Here is an 18,968-nt window from a genome sequence, read left to right on the forward strand (position 1 = left end):
CTCCCCCTTCCCGGACGCCCGGGTCCCCCCTCCCCCCCCCCCCCGCGGCCTTGGCCCCGGCGGGACCCGGCGGGACCCGGCGTGGGGCCCCTCCCCCCGCGGGGCGGGGCCGCCGGGAGGAAAAGGGGCCCCGGGGGGGGGGAGGGGCCGGGACCATGGAGCCGCCCCCGGGGGAGAGCGACCCCCGCCCCGGCCCCCAGGTACCCGCGGCTGTAGGGGGCCGGGACCGCGTCTGTAGGGGACCGGGGAGTCCGGGACCCGCGGCTATAGGGGACACGGGGGTGGGGACCGCGGCTATAGGGGACACGGGGGTGGGGACCGCGGCTGTAGGGGACACGGGGGCCGGGACCGCGTCTATAGGGGACACGGGGGTGGGGACCGCGGCTATAGGGGACACGGGGGTGGGGACCGCGTCTGTAGGGGACACGGGGGCCGGGACCGCGTCTATAGGGGACACGGGGGTGGGGACCGCGGCTATAGGGGACACGGGGGTGGGGACCGCGGCTATAGGGGACCAGGGTGCGGGACCGCGGCTATAGGGGACTGGGGAGTCCGGGACCCGCGGCTATAGGGGACCGAGGTGCGGGACCCGCGGCTATAGGGGACACAGGGTGCGGGACCCACGTTTATAGGGGACACAGGGGCGGGACTTGCATCTATAGGGGACCAGGGTGCGGGACCCGTGTCTAGAGGGGACCAGGGTGTGGGACCCGCGTCTATAGGGGACACAGGTGGCTGGGACCTGCATCTATAGGGGACCGGGGACGTGGGACCCGCATCTATAGGGGACTGGGGAGTCCAGTACCCGCGTCTATAGGGCACACGGGGGTCTGGGACCCACGTGTATAGGGTACCGGGGATGCGGGACCTGCGTCTATAGGGGACACGGGAGTCTGGGACCCGTGTCTATAGGGTACCGGGGATGCGGGACCTGCGTCTATAGGGGACACGGGAGTCTGGGACCCGCGTCTATAGGGGTCACGGCAGTCTGGGACCCGTGTCTATAGGGTACCGGGGATGCAGGACGCATCTATAGGGGACACGGGAGTCCGGGACCCGCGTCTATAGGGGACCCGAGAGCGCGGCACCCCTGGCCCTTGACCTTAGCGGGGTCCCCCGGCTCCTGGCCCCGCACCCCATGGCCTTGTGGGGTCCCGGTGCCCGGGGGGTCCCCGGCGCGGGCTGCCGGCGCCGAAGGGTGCGGGCGCCATAGGGTGACGGCGCCGTAGGGGTCGCAGGGGCTGGTGTACGTGGTGACGGGCGGCTGCGGCTTCCTGGGCTCCCACCTGGTGCAGCTGCTGCTGGAGCAGGAGCCGGAGCTGCGGGAGCTCCGCGTCTTCGACCTCCGCATCGACCCCCGCGTCGTCCCCCCCAGCCACGGTAGGGGACCCCCACCCCCACCCAGGGGGGCCCGGGGGGCCGGGGAGACCCCCACCCCCACCCAGGGGTCCAGGGGGGGACCCAGGGGTCTGGGAGGGGACCCAGGAGGCCGGGGAGGGGACACCCAGGGGTCCCCCCCTGGAACCAGGGGTCTGGGAGGGGACCCAGGGGGCTGGGGAGACCCCCCACCCAATATCTGGGGGACCCAGGGGTCCGGGGGGGACCCAGGGGGCCGGGGAGGGGACACCCAGGGGTCCAGGGGGGGACCCAGGGGTCGGGGAGGGGACCCAGGGGGATGAGGAGACCCCCACCCAATATCTGGGGGACCCAGGGGTCTGGGAGGGGACCCAGGGGGCTGGGGAGACCCCCCACCCAATATCTGGGGGACCCAGGGGTCCAGGGGGGGACCCAGGGGGCCGGGGAGGGGACACCCAGGGGTCCAGGGGGGGACCCAGGGGTCTGGGAGGGGACCCAGGGGGCTGAGGAGACCCCCACCCAATATCTGGGGAACCCAGGGGTCCAGGGGGGGACCCAGGGGCCGGGGAGGGGACACCCAGGGGTCCAGGGGGGGACCCAGGGGGCTGGGAGGGGACCCAAGGGGCTGAGGAGACCCCCACCCAATATCTGGGGGACCCAGGGGTCCAGGGGGGGACCCAGGGGGCCGGGGAGGGGACACCCAGGGGTCCAGGGGGGGACCCAGGGGGCTGGGAGGGGACCCAAGGGGCTGGGGAGACCCCCACCCAATACCCGGGGGACCCAGGGGTCTGGGGAGGGAACACCCAGGGGTCCAGGGGGGGACCCAGGCATCCGGGGAGACCCCCACCCAATACCCAGGGGACCCCGGCATCCGGGTGCTTGGGGGGTCCCCGTGGGGTTGCTGTGGGGTGCCACTGGGGTAGGGGGACCCCCAGGCCCCCGGGGTCACCCCCGCCCCGTCGTCCCCGCGCAGGGGGCCGGGTGCGGGTGCGGCTGGTGGAGGGGGACGTGGGGGACGCGGGGGCCGTGGGGCGGGTGCTGGCGGGGGCCGACGCGGTGCTGCACGCCGCCTCCCTCGTGGACGTCTGGGGCCGCGCCAGCCCCGAGGCCATCGCCCGCGTCAACGTGCAGGGTCAGCCCGGGGGGCCGAGGGGGGCTGGGGGCTATGGGGCGGGTTGGGGGGCTATGGGTGTCTATGGGGCGGGTTAGGGGGCGACTGGGGGGCTATGGGGCGGGTTGGGGGGCTATGGGGGGGCTATGGGGCGGGTTAGGGGTGGCTGGGGGGCTATGGGGCGGGTTGGGGGTGTATGGGTGGCTATGGGGCTGGTTAGGGGTGACTGGGGGGCTATGGGGCGGGTTGGGGGGCTATGGGGGGTCTATGGGGCTGGTTAGGGGGCGACTGGGGGGCTATGGGGTGGGTTAGGGGGTGACTGGGGGGCTATGGGGCGGGTTGGGGGGCTATGGGGGGCTATGGGGGTGGGTTAGGGGGCGACTGGGGGGCTATGGGGCGGGTTGGGGGGCTATGGGGGGCTATGGGGCGGGTTAGGGGGCTATGGGGGGTCTATGGGGCTGGTTAGGGGGCGACTGGGGGGCTATGGGGCGGGTTAGGGGGCGACTGGGGGGCTATGGGGCGGGTTGGGGGGCTATGGGGGGCTATGGGGGCGGGTTAGGGGGCAACTGGGGGGCTATGGGGCGGGTTGGGGGGCTATGGGGGGTCTATGGGGCTGGTTAGGGGGCGACTGGGGGGCTATGGGGCAGGTTAGGGGTGACTGGGGGGCTATGGGGCGGGTTGGGGGGCTATGGGGGGTCTATGGGGCTGGTTAGGGGGCGACTGGGGGGCTATGGGGCGGGTTAGGGGTGACTGGGGGGCTATGGGGTGGGTTAGGGGTGACTGGGGGGCTATGGGGCTGGTTAGGGGGTGACTGGGGGTCTATGGGGCGGGTTAGGGGTGACTGGGGGGCTATGGGGGTCCGTGGGGTGTTTTAGGGGGCTATGGGGGGTCTATGGGGCTGGTTAGGGGGCTATGGGGGGTCTATGGGGCGGGTTGGGGGGCTATGGGGAGGCTTAGGGGGCAACTGGGGGGTTTATGGGGTATGTTGGGGGGGCTGGGGGGGCTATGGGGAGTCTGGGAGGCAAATGGGGGGACTTGGGGGCAAGTAGGGGGCTGGGGGGGTCTCGGGGGCACCAGGGGGGTCCAGGGGCGGGTTAGGGGGCAGTTGGGGGGCTGACCCCCCCCCGTGCCCCCCCAGGGACGAAGAACGTGATCGCGGGGTGCCGGGCGCAGGGCGTGCGCTGCCTCGTCTACACCAGCAGCATGGAGGTGGTGGGGCCCAACACCCGCGGGGACCCCTTCCTGCGGTACGGACCCCCCGCCGCGGGGGGACCCCGCCCCGCCCCACGGGGGACCCCGGCGTCCGGGACCCCCGACCTCACCCCACGGGGGGACCCCGGCGTCCGGGACCCCCGACCTCCCCCTACCCCGAGGCTTCCCCCCCACCCTCTCCACCTCAAATGGGGGGGGGGGTTCTGGGTCCCCCCCACCCTGGGCGTGTCCCCGCTGACCCCGCCCCCTGCCCCACCCCAGGGGGGACGAGGACTCCCCGTACCCCGTCCGGCACACGGAGCCGTACCCCCTCAGCAAGGCCCAGGCCGAGCGCCTCGTCCTGGAGGCCAACGGCAGCCCCGTGAGTGGGGGGGGGTCCCGGCGGTTTGGGGGGTCCCGGGGGTTTGGGGGGGACCCGGAGGTCCGGGGGTTTGGGGGGACCCAGGGATTTGGGGGGACCCAGGGGTTTGGGGGATCCTGGGTGTTTGCGGGGTCCCAGGGATTTGGGCGGTCCCGGGGGTTTGGGGGGTCCCGGGGGTTTGGGGGATCCCGGGTGTTTGGGGGGTCCCAGGGATTTGGGCGGTCCCAGGGGTTTGGGGGGGACCCGGGGGTTTGGGGGATCCCGGGTGTTTGGGGGGTCCCAGGGATTTGGGCGTTCCCAGGGGGTTTGGGGGGGGGTGTCCCAGGGGCTTGGGGTGTCCCAGGGGTTTGGGAGGAGTCCCGAGGGTTTGGGGGGGGGTCCCGGGTGTTGGGGGGGTCCCAACAGCTTGGGGAGTCCCAGGGGTTTGAGGGGAACCCAGAGGTTTAGGGGGCCCCAGGGGTTTGGGGAGACCCCCAGGGTGGGGGGTCCCAGGCATCCAGGACCCCCAAGACCCCCCCCGAAGGCACCTGGGGGGTGGTGGGGGGACCCAGTTGTCCCCAAAAGTGGGGGTACAGGTAGTGGGGGGGGAACCCAGGCATCCGTGGGGGGGACGTAGGCGTTCGGGGGGCACCCGGGGGACCCCAGGCACCCCGGGGGACCCCAGGCGTGCCCGGCAGGTGGCCGGGGGGGGCCGGCTGGTGACGGTGGCCCTGCGCCCCACGGGGATCTATGGGGAGCGACACCCCCTGATGGCCCAGTTCTACCGGCGGGGGAGGGCGGCCGGGGGGTGGCTGCCCCGAACTCTCCCGCCCCACGCCGAGCACGGCCGCGTCTACGCCGGTGAGGGCCCCCCCCGCTCGCCGTGGCCCCTCCATCCCATAAACACCCCTCTCCCCTACAGCCCTGCCCCACGTCCTGCCCCACGTCCTCTGCTCTGCCCCATACCTGCCCAGCCCCCCCTCTCCCTGCCCCCCGCCGGCTCCTTCTCCTGCCCCACACCCTGCCCCATGGCTGCTGGACCCACACCCGGCCCCACACCCCCCCCAGCCCCATATTCCACCCCCCCCGCCCCATATTCCGCCCCCCCCCAGCCCCATATTCCACCCCCCCACCCCCCACCCAATCCCCCTCCTCTCCCCCACCCCGGGACTCCCCGCCCCACCCCCCGCGCCCCTCCCCACATCCCCCCTTCCCTCCCCGCAGGCAACGTGGCCTGGATGCACGTGCTGGCGGCGCGGGCGGCTCGTCAGCGCCCGGCGACGGTGGCCGGCGAAGTTTTCTTCTGCTACGACGCCTCCCCCTACGCCGCCTACGAGGAGTTCAACATGTTGCTGCTGGGGCCGGCCGGGCTGCGTTTGGGGGGACCCCGGCCCCCCGCCGCCCTCCTGGCCCTCCTGGCACGCCTCAACGCCGGGCTGCGGGTGCTGCTGCGGCCCCTGCGCCCCTACGCCCCCCTCCTCAACCCCTACACCCTGGCCGTCGCCTCCACCCCCTTCAGCGTCCGCACCGACAAGGCTCAGCGCCGTTTCGGCTACCGGCCCCTCTTCTCCTGGGAACAGGCTCGCCGACGCACCGTCAGCTGGATCCGGCAGCTCGACGCGCCGTGAGTCGCGCCCCACCCCCCCGCCCCGGCTCCCATCCCAGTCCCGAGGGCGGTCCAGGGCGGGTTTTGGCTCCCACCCCCATCCCCAGCGAGATCCAGGCCAGGTCTTGACTATGACCTTGATCCCGAGTGGGATCCAGGCCAGCTTTTGGCTCCCACCCCGATCCCAAGAGTAATCCAGGCGAGGTCTTGGCTCCAACCCCAATCCAGGATGGGATCCAGGCCAGGTTTTGGCTCCCACCCTGATCCCGAGTGGGATCGAGGGCGGGTTTTGTCTCGGACCCCAATCCCAAGTAAGATCCAGGCCGGGTTTTGATGATGACCTTGATCCCGAGTGGGATCCAGGCTGGGTCTTAGCTCAGACCCCAATCCAGGATGGGATCCAGGCCAGATCTTGACTATGACCTTGATCCCCAGTGGGATCCAGGCCAGGTTCTGGCTGCCACCCCGATCCCCAGTGGGATCCAGGCCAGGTTCTGGCTCCCACCCCGATCCCCAGTGGGATCCAGGCCAGGTTCTGGCTCCCACCCCGATCCCCAGTGGGATCCAGGCCAGGTTCTGGCTCCCACCCTGATCCCGAGTGGGATCCAGGCCAGGTTCTGGCTCCCACCCCGATCCCCAGTGGGATCCAGGCCAGGTTCTGGCTCCCACCCTGATCCCGAGTGGGATCCAGGCCGGGTCTTGGCTCTGGCCCAGATCCCACGCCCTGATCCAGGCCGGGTTTTCCTCCCCCCCCTCCCCAGATCCAAGCCCTGATCCAGCCCAGGCGCTGCCTCCAGCTGGCCCCGCCTCCGGCTCCGCCTCCGGCCTCCGATTGGCTACAACTGGGACCCCACGCAGGATCCGCCTCCGGGTTTTACCCCCCCAATCCGGCTCCGGGTTTTACCCCTCTTCTGGCTTTGTCTCCCCGCCCCCTCATTATCATGTTCATTTGCATTTCATTATCTCCATGGCCAATCAAAGTGCCTTGACGCCTCTCCCCGCCTCCCTCTCTCCTCCCCCCCTTGGGGTGTGGCAAGCGGGGGGGCGTGACCAGGTGGTTGGCTCCGCCTCCCCCCTGAGGGCGGAGCTTGGGGTGCCCCACCCCGCGCCTGGGGTTGGGCCCCGCCCGTTCCCCGAGGAGGAGGAGGGAGGACGAGACGGACGGGAGGTACGAGGGGTGCGGGGGTGGGGGGTCCCTTGTGGGGTGGGGGGGGGTGTCAAGGGGGCGGTTTTGGGGTGCAGCACCCCCGCACCCCTGGGTCCCCTCATCTGGGGGGGGGGGAGCGCCCCGAACACCCGGGTCCCGGGGGGGGTCCCTAAAAACCGGGGGCCCCTGGGGGGGGGGGTCCCCGATCCCCTGGGTCCCTTTGGGGGGGTCCCCGAACCCCTCAGTCCCACGGGGGGGGGGGGTGCAGCATCCCCGAGGGTCCCTCTTTTTTTTTTTGGGGGGGGGGGGTGTCACCCCGGGCGCCAGGGTCCCGTGGTCACCCCGCCATCGTCCCCCCCCCCAGATGGCGTCGGGGGCGGCGCAGGCGCTGCTGCACGTGGTGTGGGGGGCTCTGGCCCCCCCCGGGGCTGGGCGTTGGTACTTCCTGCTGGCCCTGCGGCTACTGGCCCTGGCCTTCGCCCGGGGGGCCTGGCGGGGACCCCCCCACGACCTCCTCTGCACCTGGGCCCCGCCCGGGCCCCCCCCGCCTCCGCCCCCCCCGGGGCTGCGTCGTCTCTGCGCCGCCCTCTGCTACAACCGGCACTTCCCCGCCCCCATGGCCGCCCTCTGGAGCCTCTCCTTCCTCCTCGCCCTCCTCCCCATCACCCTCCTCCGCCTCCTGCACCCCCCCGGCCACGCCCGACGGGGGGCCGAGGGCGGCGACGACCACAACATGGCCGCCGAGGGCAGCAACATGGCTGCCGGGCACGACAACATGGCTGCCGGGCACACAAACATGGCTGCCGAGCATGACAATATGGCTGCCGGGCACACAAACATGGCCGCCAGATGTGCCGACATGGCCGCCGGGCACGACAGAGAAGGTGGGGGCGAAGGGAGCGGCGGTGAGGACAAGATGGCCGCCAGGCATGGCCACAAGATGGCTGCTGGGCGCCGAGTCAGTGGCAAAACCAAGATGGCCGCCTGGCCCCACCCTGGTGACGAAAGCAGTGCCCTCATGTGGATGGACGAATTGGATGCAGCCGCCCGGCCCCGCCCCAGCCATGAATCCAATATGGCCACCGGGCGCCACCTGATTGGTAAATCCAAGATGGCCGCCTGGCGCCACCCGGCCAATGAGAGCAGCGCGGCCTCGTGGAGTGGCGAATCCAAGATGGCCGCCGGGCGCAGCCTGCCTGGGGAATCCAACATGGCCGCCTGGCTCCACCCACCTGCCCAATCCAAGATGGCCGCCGGCTGCTGCCTGACCGACGTCAGCGCCGCGGCCCCGTGGAGCGACGAGCCCCGCCCCGCTGCCCGTCCCCACCCGCCTGCCGCGCCCAACATGGCCGCCGGGCGCGGCCCGGCTGCCGGATCCAACATGGCCGCCCGGCGCCGCCCCACCCCCGGCGCCAACATGGCCGCCGGCCCCTCCCCTCCCTCCCCCGCCCCCTCCCTGCCCGCCCTCCCCGCCCTGCCCCCGCCCGGCCGCCATGATGGGCGTGGCCGCTGGCGGGTGTGGCTGGGGGCGGGGGCGGCGGCCATGCTGGCGGCGGGGGAGGGGGGCTTCCTGTGGGCGGTGCTCTGGCGGCAGCTGCCCGCCGTGACGGCCGTCCCCATTGGCTGCCGCCTGCCCGCCGCCCCCTGCCCGCCCCTCGCCTGCGCCCTGCCCGCCCGCGCAGACAAGATGGCCGCCCTGCTCGGCATCGCCGCCTCCGCCGCCGCCTCCCTCGTCGCCGTCATGGCCGCCGCCGTCATGGCCGCCGCTCGTGCCCTGCGGGGGCGGGGCCGGGAAGGGGAGGGGCCTGCCTAGGGCGGCCATCTTGGGGTGGGCGGGGTGAGGGCGACCATCTTGGGGAGGAGTGGGTGGAGGGCGGCCATGTTGAGGCGGGCCGAGGGCGGCCATCTTGGGGCGGGCAGGGTTGAGGGCAGCGGATTGGTTGGGCCGAGGGCGGCCATCTTGGGGCGGGCAGGGTTGAGGGCAGCGGATTGGTTGGGCCGAGGGCGGCCATCTTGGGGCGGGCAGGGTTGAGGGTGGCCATCTTGGGGTGGGCAGGGTTGAGGGCAGCGGATTGGTTGGGCCGAGGGCGGCCATCTTGGGGTGGGCAGGGTTGAGGGCAGCGGATTGGCTGCGGTTGGAGTGTGGGGTGGGCCGAGGGCAGCCATCTTGGTTTGGAGTGGCTGGGGGCATCCACGTTGGGGTGGAGTGGGCTGAGGGCGGCCATCTTGGGGCGGGCGGGGCTGATGGCAGCCATCTTGGGATGGGCAGGGCCATACTGGGCTGCCTCCGGGAGGACCAGTGGCCATACTGGGTGGGGTCCCCATACCAGTTGCATCACTGGAGCCCTGGGGCGGTCTTACTGGGGCGGTCACACCCGCTTGGCTCCTCGGCGGCCATCTTGGGCTGCTTGACTGCAGGCTGGCAGGGCCGGCGGCCATACTGGCCCGGCCTGTCAGGGAGCGTCAGTGGCCAAATCGGGCCGGGCAATGAAACCAGCGGTGGCCAGGCGAGCGTCTCGCTGGCGGCCATCTTGGCTTGGCAGCCGGCACCCATGCTGGGCGGCCATCTTGGCTCCGTGCCCATGCTGGGCAGCCATCTTGGCTTGGGCCCAGGATGGGTGGCGGTAGCCATGAGCCGGTTGACCGCTGGTGGCCATCTTGTGTGGCTGGCGGCCATGTTGGGTTGATTCCCCCCCGCACTGGGAGCGCTTGGGCGGCTCTCTTGGATTGGTCAGCAGCAGGAGACTGCCGTGGCCAGCCGGTGGCCATCTTGGATCGAGCGGCGCATCGTGGACTGGGCAGCCATCTTGGAAAAGGCAACGCTATGAAGGCGGCCATCTTGGATTCCCTCACCTGGGCCCCTTTAAGGGGGGCGAACCAGGTTTTTAGCCCATTTTGGGGCCAATTCCCCCCCCACCGCGAGCACCCAATAAACTCTGGCGCTGGAGAAATGATGTCATCAACCTCGGCGGCCGCGGGGCAGGGTTTGGATGCCTGGGTCCCTTCCCAGCTGGGGGCGGGAACCTGCAGTGCAGGCCCTCATTAGGCTGCCCAGCTAATTAGTCGGGGTGGGGGGGTGGGGGGGGTGAACCCTGCAGCACTGTGAGTCACCCCGGGAGGGGGGGGTGGAGGATGGGGGCGGGGGGGGACACGCGGACGCCTGGGTCCCTCGGGTTTCGGCCCGATGACGTTTTTTATTAAATAGCTTACCAAAAAAAAAAAAAAAAAGTCAAAAATATGAAATATCACAGGTTGCCAACGGAAACGATGCGAAGAGCCCCACCCTTCGGGGGGGGGCGGGTCCTCTTCCGGCCCCACCGTCAACAGGAAGCCGCGGTGGTTATTTCGGGGAGGGGGGGGACGTGCCCTGGACGCCGGGGTCCCCGTTAGCGGGGGGGTCTCCCCGGGGCTCCGGCAGCTCCTCCATGGCCACCGAGTCAGAGGTGACTTGGAAGGTGCTGAGCGTGGCTCCCCCTTGCCCGGTGGCCACGGTGGCCACCAAGGGTTGGGTTGCCAGCCCCCCGCCGCCACAGCCATCGTCCTCGGGGAGCTGAGCCGGACCGGCCCACGGCCCGAAGGACGTGGAGCCCGAGCGGTGCCGCCAGCAGCGGAGCCACACCGCCACCACCAGCCCCAGGGCCACCAACGCGGCCACCACGGCCACCGCTGCCACCAGCCACCGCCATGAGCTCTCTTGGGGGACCGGTGGGCCTGCCGTCTGGTGGGACACCGGGTAGGGGGCCGTGGTGGCCTTTGAGGCTGGTCGGTGGCTGGTGATGGCTTCCAAGGTTGGGTGGTGGCCAGTGGTGGTCTTCAAGGTCGGGTGGTGGCCCGTGGTGGTCTTCCAGGCTGGTTGGTGGTCCGTGGAGGTCTTCAAGGCTGGTCGGTGGCCCATGGTGGTCTCTGGGGTCAGTGGGTGGCCGATAGAGGTGCTTGAGGTTGGTCGATGGGTCACGGTGGCCTCCAAGGTCGAGTGGTGGCCAACGGTGGTCTCCAAAGTTGACTGGAGGCTGATGGTGGCCTTCGGGGCCGATTGCTGGCCATTGGTGGTCTTCAAGACCGGTTGGTGACCTGTGGTGGCCACTGGGACTTGTTGCTGGCCAGTGGTGGCCTCCAGGGACCTCTTGGGGCTGGCGGAGGCCATCAGGGCCAGTGAGGGGGCACTGGTGGCCACCACAGTCGTTTCGGGGCTGGTGGTGACCACCGGAGCTGGTTGGTGGCCCGTGGTGGCCGATGGAAATGTTTTGGAGCCAGTGGCGGCCGTTGGGGCTGCCTGGTGGCCCATGGTGGCCAACGGGGAGGTGGTGGCCACGGCGGCTGGGTCAGAGCCTGTGGTGGCCCTCAGGGTGGCCCCGGTGGTGGGGTCTGTGGGGGCGGCGCAGGTGGCCAGGAGGACACAGAGGGCGATGGCCAGACGAGCTGGGGGGTGGCCCCCCATGGCCCCAGGGGGTGGGACCTGTGGGACCACAGGAGGGTGTCACCCCGCTGGGGTCCCCACGGCACCCATGGGACCCAGTCAGCACCCTTGGGTGCCAACAGCACCCCTGGGACCCCCATGACCTTCTTGGGACCCCCATGTCCCTACAACACCCTTGGGTGCTCCACAACCCCCTGGGGACCCCCATGTCCCTCTTGGGACCCCCCACGTCCCCACAGCACCCTTGGGTGCCCCACAACCCCCTTGGGACCCCCAACTCCCCACAGCACCCTTGCGTCCTCCGTGGCACCCTTGGGTCCCCCAAGTCCCCGCAGCACCCTTGGGACCCCCCAAGTCCCTGGGTGCCCCACAACCCCCTTGGGACCCCCAAGTTCTCACAGCACCCTTGGGAGCCCCATAACCCCCATGGGACCCCCAACTCCCCACAGCACCCTTGGGTCCTCCGTGGCACCCTTGGGTCCCCCAAGTTCCCACAGCACCCTTGGGAGCCCCATAACCCCCATGGGACCCCCAACTCCCCATGGCACCCTTGGGTCCTCCGTGACACCCTTGAGTGCTCCATGACCCCCGACTCCCCATAGCACCCTTGGGTGCCCCACAGGCCCCCCCGTGCCCCCCAAATCCCCCGGGACCCCCCACCCCGGTACCTGTGGGGCCGCGGCCGTTGGCGGGGGGATGGCACAAGCGCAGCGCGGGAGGAAGTGGGGAGCGCGGGCAGGAAGCGCCGCCCAGGGCGGGGCCTCCTCGGCTCCGGGGGGGGGGGGGCCCCACACTTAGGGGGCTAGCAGCAGTTTTGGGGCTCCCCATAAGTCCTGGGAGACGATGGCAGTTTCGGGGCTCCCCATAGATCCTGGGAGACGATGGCAGTTTTGGGGCTCCCCATAGGTCCTGGGAGACGATGGCAGTTTTGGGGCTCCCCATGAGTCCTGGGAGACGATGGCAGTTTCGGGGCTCCCCATAGGTCCTGGGAGGCGATGGCAGTTTCGGGGCTCCCCATGAGTCCTGGGAGACGATGGCAGTTTCGGGGCTCCCCATAGGTCCTGGGAGACGATGGCAGTTTCGGGGATCCCCATGAGTCCTGGGAGACGCTGGCAGTTTCGAGGCGCCCCGTAGATCTGGGGAGATGCTGGTGGTTTTGGGGTTCCCCGTAGATCCAGGGAGACACCACCAGTTTTGAGGGGGCCCCATAGATCCGGGGACACAACGTCAAATTCGGGGCACCCCATAGATCCTGGGAGATGCTGGCGGTTTCGGGGCGCCCCATAGATCCTGGGAGACGATGGCAGTTTCGGGGCTCCCCATAGATCCTGGGAGACGATGGCAGTTTCGGGGCTCCCCATGAGTCCTGGGAGACGATGGCAGTTTCGGGGATCCCCATGAGTCCTGGGAGACGATGGCAGTTTCGGGGCTCCCCATAGGTCCTGGGAGACGATGGCAGTTTCGGGGATCCCCATGAGTCCTGGGAGACGCTGGCAGTTTCGAGGCGCCCCGTAGATCTGGGGAGATGCTGGTGGTTTTGGGGTTCCCCGTAGATCCAGGGAGACACCACCAGTTTTGAGGGGGCCCCATAGATCCGGGGACACAATGTCAAATTCGGGGCACCCCATAGATCCTGGGAGATGCTGGCGGTTTCGGGGCGCCCCATAGATCCTGGGAGATGCTGGCGGTTTCGGGGCGCCCCATAGATCCTGGGAGATGCTGGCGGTTTCGGGGCGCCCCACAGGTCCTGGTTCAGGCCATGGTCCTGACTGGTGGTTTCAGGGGGTCCCAGGGCTCCTGATTGGTGGTTTTGGGACTCAGTCCTGATTGGTCACTTCGGGGCACCCCAGAGGCCCTGATTGGCCGTTTCAGGTGACCCCCCATGGTTCCTCATCGGTGGTTTCGGGGCGTCCCACAGCTCCTCGTTAGGGGTTTCAGGAGCCCCCCAGCTCCTGATTGGTGATTTTTGGGGTACCCCACGCTCTGAAGTCACAGTTTCGGGGTGCTCCGTGGCTCCTGATTCGTGGGTTCAGGGCACGGTCCCCATTGGCAGTTTCGGGGCCCCCCATGGCTCCCAATTGGCGGTTTCGGGGCACCCCACGGAGTTGGAGGGGGTGGTTTGGGGGTGCCCCATGGAGCTGGTTTGGGGGTGCCCCTACCCCCCTCGGCGCTGGAAGAAGTCCCTGATGTCCCGCAGGGAGATGTAGGGCTGGGGGGCTCCCGGGAGGGGTCCCCAGGCCGGGGAGGGCGGGGGGGGCTCCTCGTCACCCCATGGCGGGGGAGGGGCACCCCACAGCTCGGGGGGAGGGGGGGGGCTCCCCCGCAGCAGGCGCTGGCACAGCAGCCCCCCCGCCACCACCATGGCCCCCCCCAGCGCCCCCAGCCCCACCATGACCCACAGGCAGCGCCCGCAGGGGGGGGCCCAGTCCCGGGGCTGCGCCGTGGGGTGCCCCACGGCCCCCGCGACCCACAGCAACGCCAGTGCCCACAGCGGGGACATGGCCAGGGCTTGGGGGGGGGCTGGGGGGGTCCTAGGGGGCTGGGGGAGATCTAGGGGGGCCCTGAGGGGCTGCTATGGGGCTCTATGGGGCTGGGAGAGCCCTGTGAGACCCCAAAGGAGCTGCAATGGGGCTGGGGGGGCTCTCTGGGGCCCCTATGGGGCTGCTGTGGGGCTGGGGGGGCCCTATGGGTCCCTATGGGGCTGCTATGGGGTTGGGGGGACCCAACGGGGTCCCTGAGGGGCTGCTGTGGGGCTGGGGGGACCCTATGGGTCCCTATGGGGCTGCTATGGGGCTGGGGGGGCTCTCTGGGGCACCTATGGGGCTGCTGTGGGGCTGGGGGGGCCCTATGGGTCCCTATGGGGCTGCTATGGGGCTGGGGGGGCCCTATGGGGTCCCTGGGGGGCTGCTGTGGGGCTGGGGGGACCCTATGGGTCCCTATGGGGCTGCTATGGGGCTGGGGGGCTCTCTGGGGCACCTATGGGGCTGCTGTGGGGCTGGGGGGGCCCTATGGGGTCCCTGGGGGGCTGCTGTGGGGCCCAGAGGGCTGCAGGGGGGCGGGGGGGGGTCAGGGCTCACCTGTGTCCGTGGGGGGCCGTGGGTCGCTATGGGGCACAACGCCGGTGCCCCATGACAGATCTCTTCCGCCCTCCGCGTCACCCGGGCAGAACCTGCCCCCCCCACCCCCCCCCACCCCCCCCCCGCTACGTGGGGCCCGGCCGCCGGGGTTCCCCCTCCCCGGATCCTGGGGGCCCTTCGGCGCGGCGCGTGCCGAAACCCACAACCGGGACCCCCGGGGTTTCGGTGGGGGGCTGGGGGGTGCTATGGGGGGGTCAGGTGGGTCTATGGGGGGTGCTATGGGGGGGTCTATGGGGTGCCATGGAGGTGTTGGATCTATGGGGAGTCTGGGGGGGGTCTATGGGGTGTCTAGGGGGCTTTATGGGGTGCTATGGGGGTGTTAGGTGGGTCTACGGGGGGCCTGGGAGGTCTATGGGGGGTCTAGGGGGGTCTATAGGGTTCTTGGGGGGTCTATGGGGTGCTATGGGGGTGTTGGGTGGGTCTATGGGGGGTCTGGGGGGTCTATGGGGTGTCTGGGGGGTTCTATGGGGTGCTATGGGGGTGTTGGGTGGGTCTATGGGGGGTCTGGGGGGTCTATGGGGTTTCTGGGGCATCTATAGGGTTCTTGGGGGGTCTATGGGGTGCTATGGGGGTGTTGGATGCATCTGTGGGGTTCCTGGGGGGGGTCTGCAGGGTGCTGTGGGGTTTCTGGGGAGTCTATGGGGTTCCTGGGGGGTCTATGGGGTTCCTGGGAGGTCTATGGGGTGTCTGGGGCATCTTTGGGGTGCTGGGGGGGTCTATCTGAGGTCTGTGGCCCTGAAGAACCCTCCCATTGCTCTCCCCAACCCTCCCAGTGCCTCCCAGTACCCCCCCAGTAGCTCCCAGTCCCCCTAGAGAGACCTCACAGCGTCGGGGGCTGCAGCAAGAAGCGTTTAATCCCATCAGGGCCCCCCCCCCCGCCCCGAGCGGGGGCTCCCATCAGGCCTTGCAATGCCAGAGTTGGGGGTCCGGGGGGATTTGGGGATGGATGCGGGACTTGGGGTGTCTGGAGGACCCTCCTTGAAGGTGGGGGATAGACCCTATGGGTCTGGAGGACCCTCCCCAGAGCCGGATGATGGATCCAGAAGGTCTGGAGGAGCCTCCTTGAAGCCGGATGATGGATCCTGGAGGTCTGGAGGAGCCTCCTTGAAGCCGGATGATGGATCCTGGAGGTCTGGAGGAGCCTCCTTGAAGCCGGATGATGGATCCTGGAGGTCTGGAGGAGCCTCCTTGAAGCCGGATGATGGATCCACCTCCGAAGGACCCTCCCCAAAGCCAAACAAAGGCTCTGGGAGGTCACCAAAAGCATCCGTGGGCTCATCCAATGGCTCCAGGTGGTCTGCAGGGTCCTCCCCCCAACCCATCTCCATCTCTTGGGGTTCAGCAAAGGAACCGTTGGCCCCGGGGGCCTCCAGGGACCCCCAGAAGGCTTCAAGGTCGGGGTTCTCGGGGCCATCTTCCTCCTCCTCCTCCTCGTCTTGGCTGGGCCAGTCCACGGGTCCATCTCCAGGCCCGGGGGGCCACCGAGAGAATCGGTAGAGCCACCCGTCGCCCTCGGGGGGCTGCGGCACGTAGTCGTGGCAAAGGGGTCCCCCCAGGGAGGGTCCGCAGGTCGCCCGGTAGCTGAACTCCAGGCGCCCGCCCCCGGGGAAGCAGACGACCTCCCGGTTCCCCCCAGCTTCCACCGGTTCCTCGCAGACCCCCAAGAGGTCGTCGTCCCACTTGTTGTCCTCGTCCCACACCTCCACCCTCAACCGGGCGCCGGGGGGCAACTCCACCGTCCCCAAATCCAACCGGGCCCCCCAGTGCGGCCGGTTGTTGTTCCACACCGTGGCTGTCTGCACCCGTTGCCCCCCAAAAATCACCCGGACGTAGGCGTCGGTCATCGACATGTAGTCCCCCCGCCAGCCCTGCCCGCCCCCCACCAACACCGTCAACCGCGCCAACCCCCGCTGCCGCGAGCAGCAGTCGGCGGTGACGACGGCGTCGGTGGGGCAGCCGCATTGACAGGGCCCGACAAGATGGCCGCCGGCGCAGGCCCGGCTGCAGTTGACCCGCAAGGCCCGCCAGGCGATGTAATGGCCGACGGCCGCCCGTAGCGCCGCCCGCCGGGGCTCACGCCGGGGCAGGAGGGTGTGGAGGGGCCGGACGTCGGCCGCCACCAGCCCCGGGGCGGCGGGGAGGCCTTGCAGCCATTTTGTGTAGGCCTCAGGCCTGCCGTAGAGTAGGTCGCCATGTTGCTCGCCCCCTTCCACCTCCACCAGCCGCTCGCTGTAGATCTCGTTGAAGGTGGCGTTGGCTTCGTTGCTCGCCCGGGCCCGGCGGCAGGCGGCGGCCATGGCACCCATTCTCCCGGCGCCGCCGCCGGCCGTCACTTCCACCCCTAAGCAATCGGCCACTTCCTGGGCGCTGGTGCCCGTCATGGCGGCCCGGCAGGAGCGGATGGCGGTGACGGCCTGCAGGCGCCCGCCCAGCTGGGCCGCCCGGACGTAATGGGTGCCGTAGGCGGCCAGCAGCTCCCCGTAGTCGGCTGCCGTGGCGGGGGTGAAGCGGGGGGGCAGGGCCCGCACGGCGCGGAGGAAGTGGGGGGACGGGCGGGCGCGGGGGGAGACCCAGGTCCTGTGGGGGGGAGGAAAGGGTGAGGGGGGGTGAGACATGGCGGAGTGGGGGGGTCTGTGGGGCGTCGGGGGGGTCTCTGGGGGGTTTACGGGGTCTCTGGGGGGGTCTCTGGGGTGGTTGGGGGGGTCTACGGGGTGCTGTGGGGGGGTTGGATGGGTCTATGGGGTGACTGGGGGGTCCAAGGGGTGGTTGGGGGGTCCATGGGGTGGTATGGGGGTGCTGGAGGGGTCTATGGGGTGTCTGGGGGGGTCTATGGGGTGATTGGGGGGGTCTATGGGGTGCTGTGGGGGTGCTGGAGGGGTCTATGGGGGGACTGGGGCATCCAAGGGGTGGTTGGGGGGTCTACAGGGTGCTATGGGGGTGCTGGAGGGGGCTATGGGGTGTCTGGGGGGGTCTGGGGGGTGGTTCGGGGGTGGATTGAGGGACGGAGGGAAGGACAGAAGGACGTGGGGCCAAGACAGAGGAGGAGATGGAGGAGATGAGATGATGGAGGAGATGGAGGAGGCCATGGAGAAGATGGAAGAGAGGGAGGAGGCCACGGAGAAGATGATGGAGGAGATGGAGGAAGGACAGAGGAGCTGGAGAAGATGGAGGAGCAGGAAGAGATGGGGAAGACGGAGGAGGTGGAGGAGATGGAGAAGATGGAAAGATGGAGATGGAGAAGATGGAAGAGATGGAGGAGATGGAGGAGATGGAGGAGGTGGAGGAGGTGGAGGAGGTGGAGGAGGTGGAGGAGATGGAGCAGCTGGAGAAGCTGGAGGAGCCGCAGGGATGGAGGAGCTGGAGGAGGTGGAGGAGCTGAAGCTGGAGGAGCTGGAGGAGGCCACAGAGGAGGAGGAGGAGGAGGAGGAGGAGGAGGAGGAGGAGGAGGCAGGAGACCCACCAGTAGTGGACGCAGCGCATCTGCAGGCTGGCGAAGGCGTAGCGGTCCTCCCGCTGCCGCTGCAGCCCGAACTCGGCCACCCGCGAGTGGGACCCGGCCACGGCCAAGGTCCCCCGCACCCCCGGTCCCACCACCCCCCCCAGACCCACCCGCCAACCCCGGGCCACCTCCTTCATCCCGGCCACCACCGTCCCCACCGCCTGGCTGCCCGCCGCCACCCGCGTCCCCTGCTGGCACCGCCGCCCCGCCCGCCACCCCCCGACGCCCGCCGGCAGCCGGCGCGGTCGTCCCCCGTCCAGGGGGTCCGGGCAGAGCAGGCAGCCGCCGGTGGGGACCTCCCCGATGACCAGGACCTGGCCACTGGTGGGGTCCAGGGTGGTGACGTCCAAACCCCAGCCCAAGGCCTGGGTGCCGGGGGCCGGGGGGGCGGCGGCGCAGGCGTCCCCTCGGGCGCGGTGGCACTGGGGGGTCCCCGGGGACCAGCAGTGGAGGGAGACGAGGGACAGGAGCCAGAGGCAGGAGAGGGGACGCCGGGGGGTGGCCATGGCCTGGGGGGAGAGGGGGAGGTGGGTGGGGGGCGCGGGGACAGGGGGACGTGGGGATGGGGACGAGGACGTGGGGATGGTGGTGGGGACGTGAGGATGGTGGTGAGGACGCGGGGATGGTGGTGGGGACGTGGGGATGGTGGTGAGGACATGGGAATGGTGGTGGGGACGTGGGGATGGGGACGTGGGGATGGTGGTGAGGACATGGGAATGGTGGTGGGGACGTGGGGATGGGGACACGGGGATGGTGGTGGGGACGTGGGGATGGGGATGTGGGGATGGTGGTGGGGACGTGGGGATGGGGACACAGTGATGGTGATGGGGACGCGGGGATGGGGACACAGTGATGGTGATGGGGACGCGGGGATGGGGACATGGGGATGGTGGTGGGGACGCAGGGATGGGGACACGGGGATGGTGGTGGGGACGTGGGGATGGTGGTGAGGACGTGGGGATGGTGGTGGGGACGTGGGGATGGGGACACAGGGATGGGGACATTAGGGATGGGGACGTGGTGGTGGGCACGTGGGGATGGTGGTGGGGACGCGGTGGTGGGTACGTGGGGATGGTGGTGGGGACGCGGTGGTGGGGACGTGGGGACAGGGACCGTGAGACCCTGGGGCCGGGGACACGGGGG

At 70.3% G+C, this 18,968-nt stretch overlaps 3 protein-coding genes across 9 annotated transcripts; 1 reads left to right on the top strand and 2 right to left on the bottom strand.

Moving 5' to 3' along the window:
* The first annotated feature begins 53 nt into the window (after positions 1-53).
* HSD3B7 (hydroxy-delta-5-steroid dehydrogenase, 3 beta- and steroid delta-isomerase 7) lies at positions 54-6,637 on the top strand. Of its 7 annotated transcripts, none has more exons than XM_075135364.1 (8): positions 54-200; positions 1,230-1,380; positions 2,330-2,488; positions 3,606-3,714; positions 3,941-4,040; positions 4,657-4,880; positions 5,244-5,643; positions 6,387-6,637. In XM_075135364.1, the coding sequence occupies exons 1-8, from the start codon at positions 156-158 to the stop codon at positions 6,612-6,614; spliced, it is 1,416 nt and encodes a 471-aa protein (XP_074991465.1). In that variant the 5' UTR covers positions 54-155; the 3' UTR covers positions 6,615-6,637. The 7 variants fall into 7 exon arrangements, with proteins under 7 accessions (XP_074991465.1, XP_074991467.1, XP_074991466.1 ...); XM_075135366.1 differs by having other exon boundaries at positions 4,705-4,880; XM_075135365.1 differs by having other exon boundaries at positions 1,239-1,380.
* A 3,304-nt stretch (positions 6,638-9,941) lies between these two features.
* On the bottom strand, positions 9,942-12,130 carry LOC142074635 (uncharacterized). Its single transcript, XM_075135381.1, has 2 exons — positions 11,858-12,130; positions 9,942-11,228 (listed from the first exon to the last, which is right to left on the bottom strand). The coding sequence occupies exon 2, from the start codon at positions 11,208-11,210 to the stop codon at positions 10,113-10,115; it is 1,098 nt and encodes a 365-aa protein (XP_074991482.1). The 5' UTR covers positions 11,211-11,228; positions 11,858-12,130; the 3' UTR covers positions 9,942-10,112.
* A 3,032-nt stretch (positions 12,131-15,162) lies between these two features.
* Positions 15,163-18,334, bottom strand: PRF1 (perforin 1). The gene is made up of 2 exons (XM_075135348.1): positions 17,787-18,334; positions 15,163-16,903 (listed from the first exon to the last, which is right to left on the bottom strand). The coding sequence occupies exons 1-2, from the start codon at positions 18,329-18,331 to the stop codon at positions 15,325-15,327; spliced, it is 2,124 nt and encodes a 707-aa protein (XP_074991449.1). The 5' UTR covers positions 18,332-18,334; the 3' UTR covers positions 15,163-15,324.
* Positions 18,335-18,968: the final 634 nt, after the last annotated feature.

This window comes from Calonectris borealis, chromosome 39 (assembly GCF_964195595.1).
Source record: "Calonectris borealis chromosome 39, bCalBor7.hap1.2, whole genome shotgun sequence".
Taxonomy (NCBI): domain Eukaryota; kingdom Metazoa; phylum Chordata; class Aves; order Procellariiformes; family Procellariidae; genus Calonectris; species Calonectris borealis.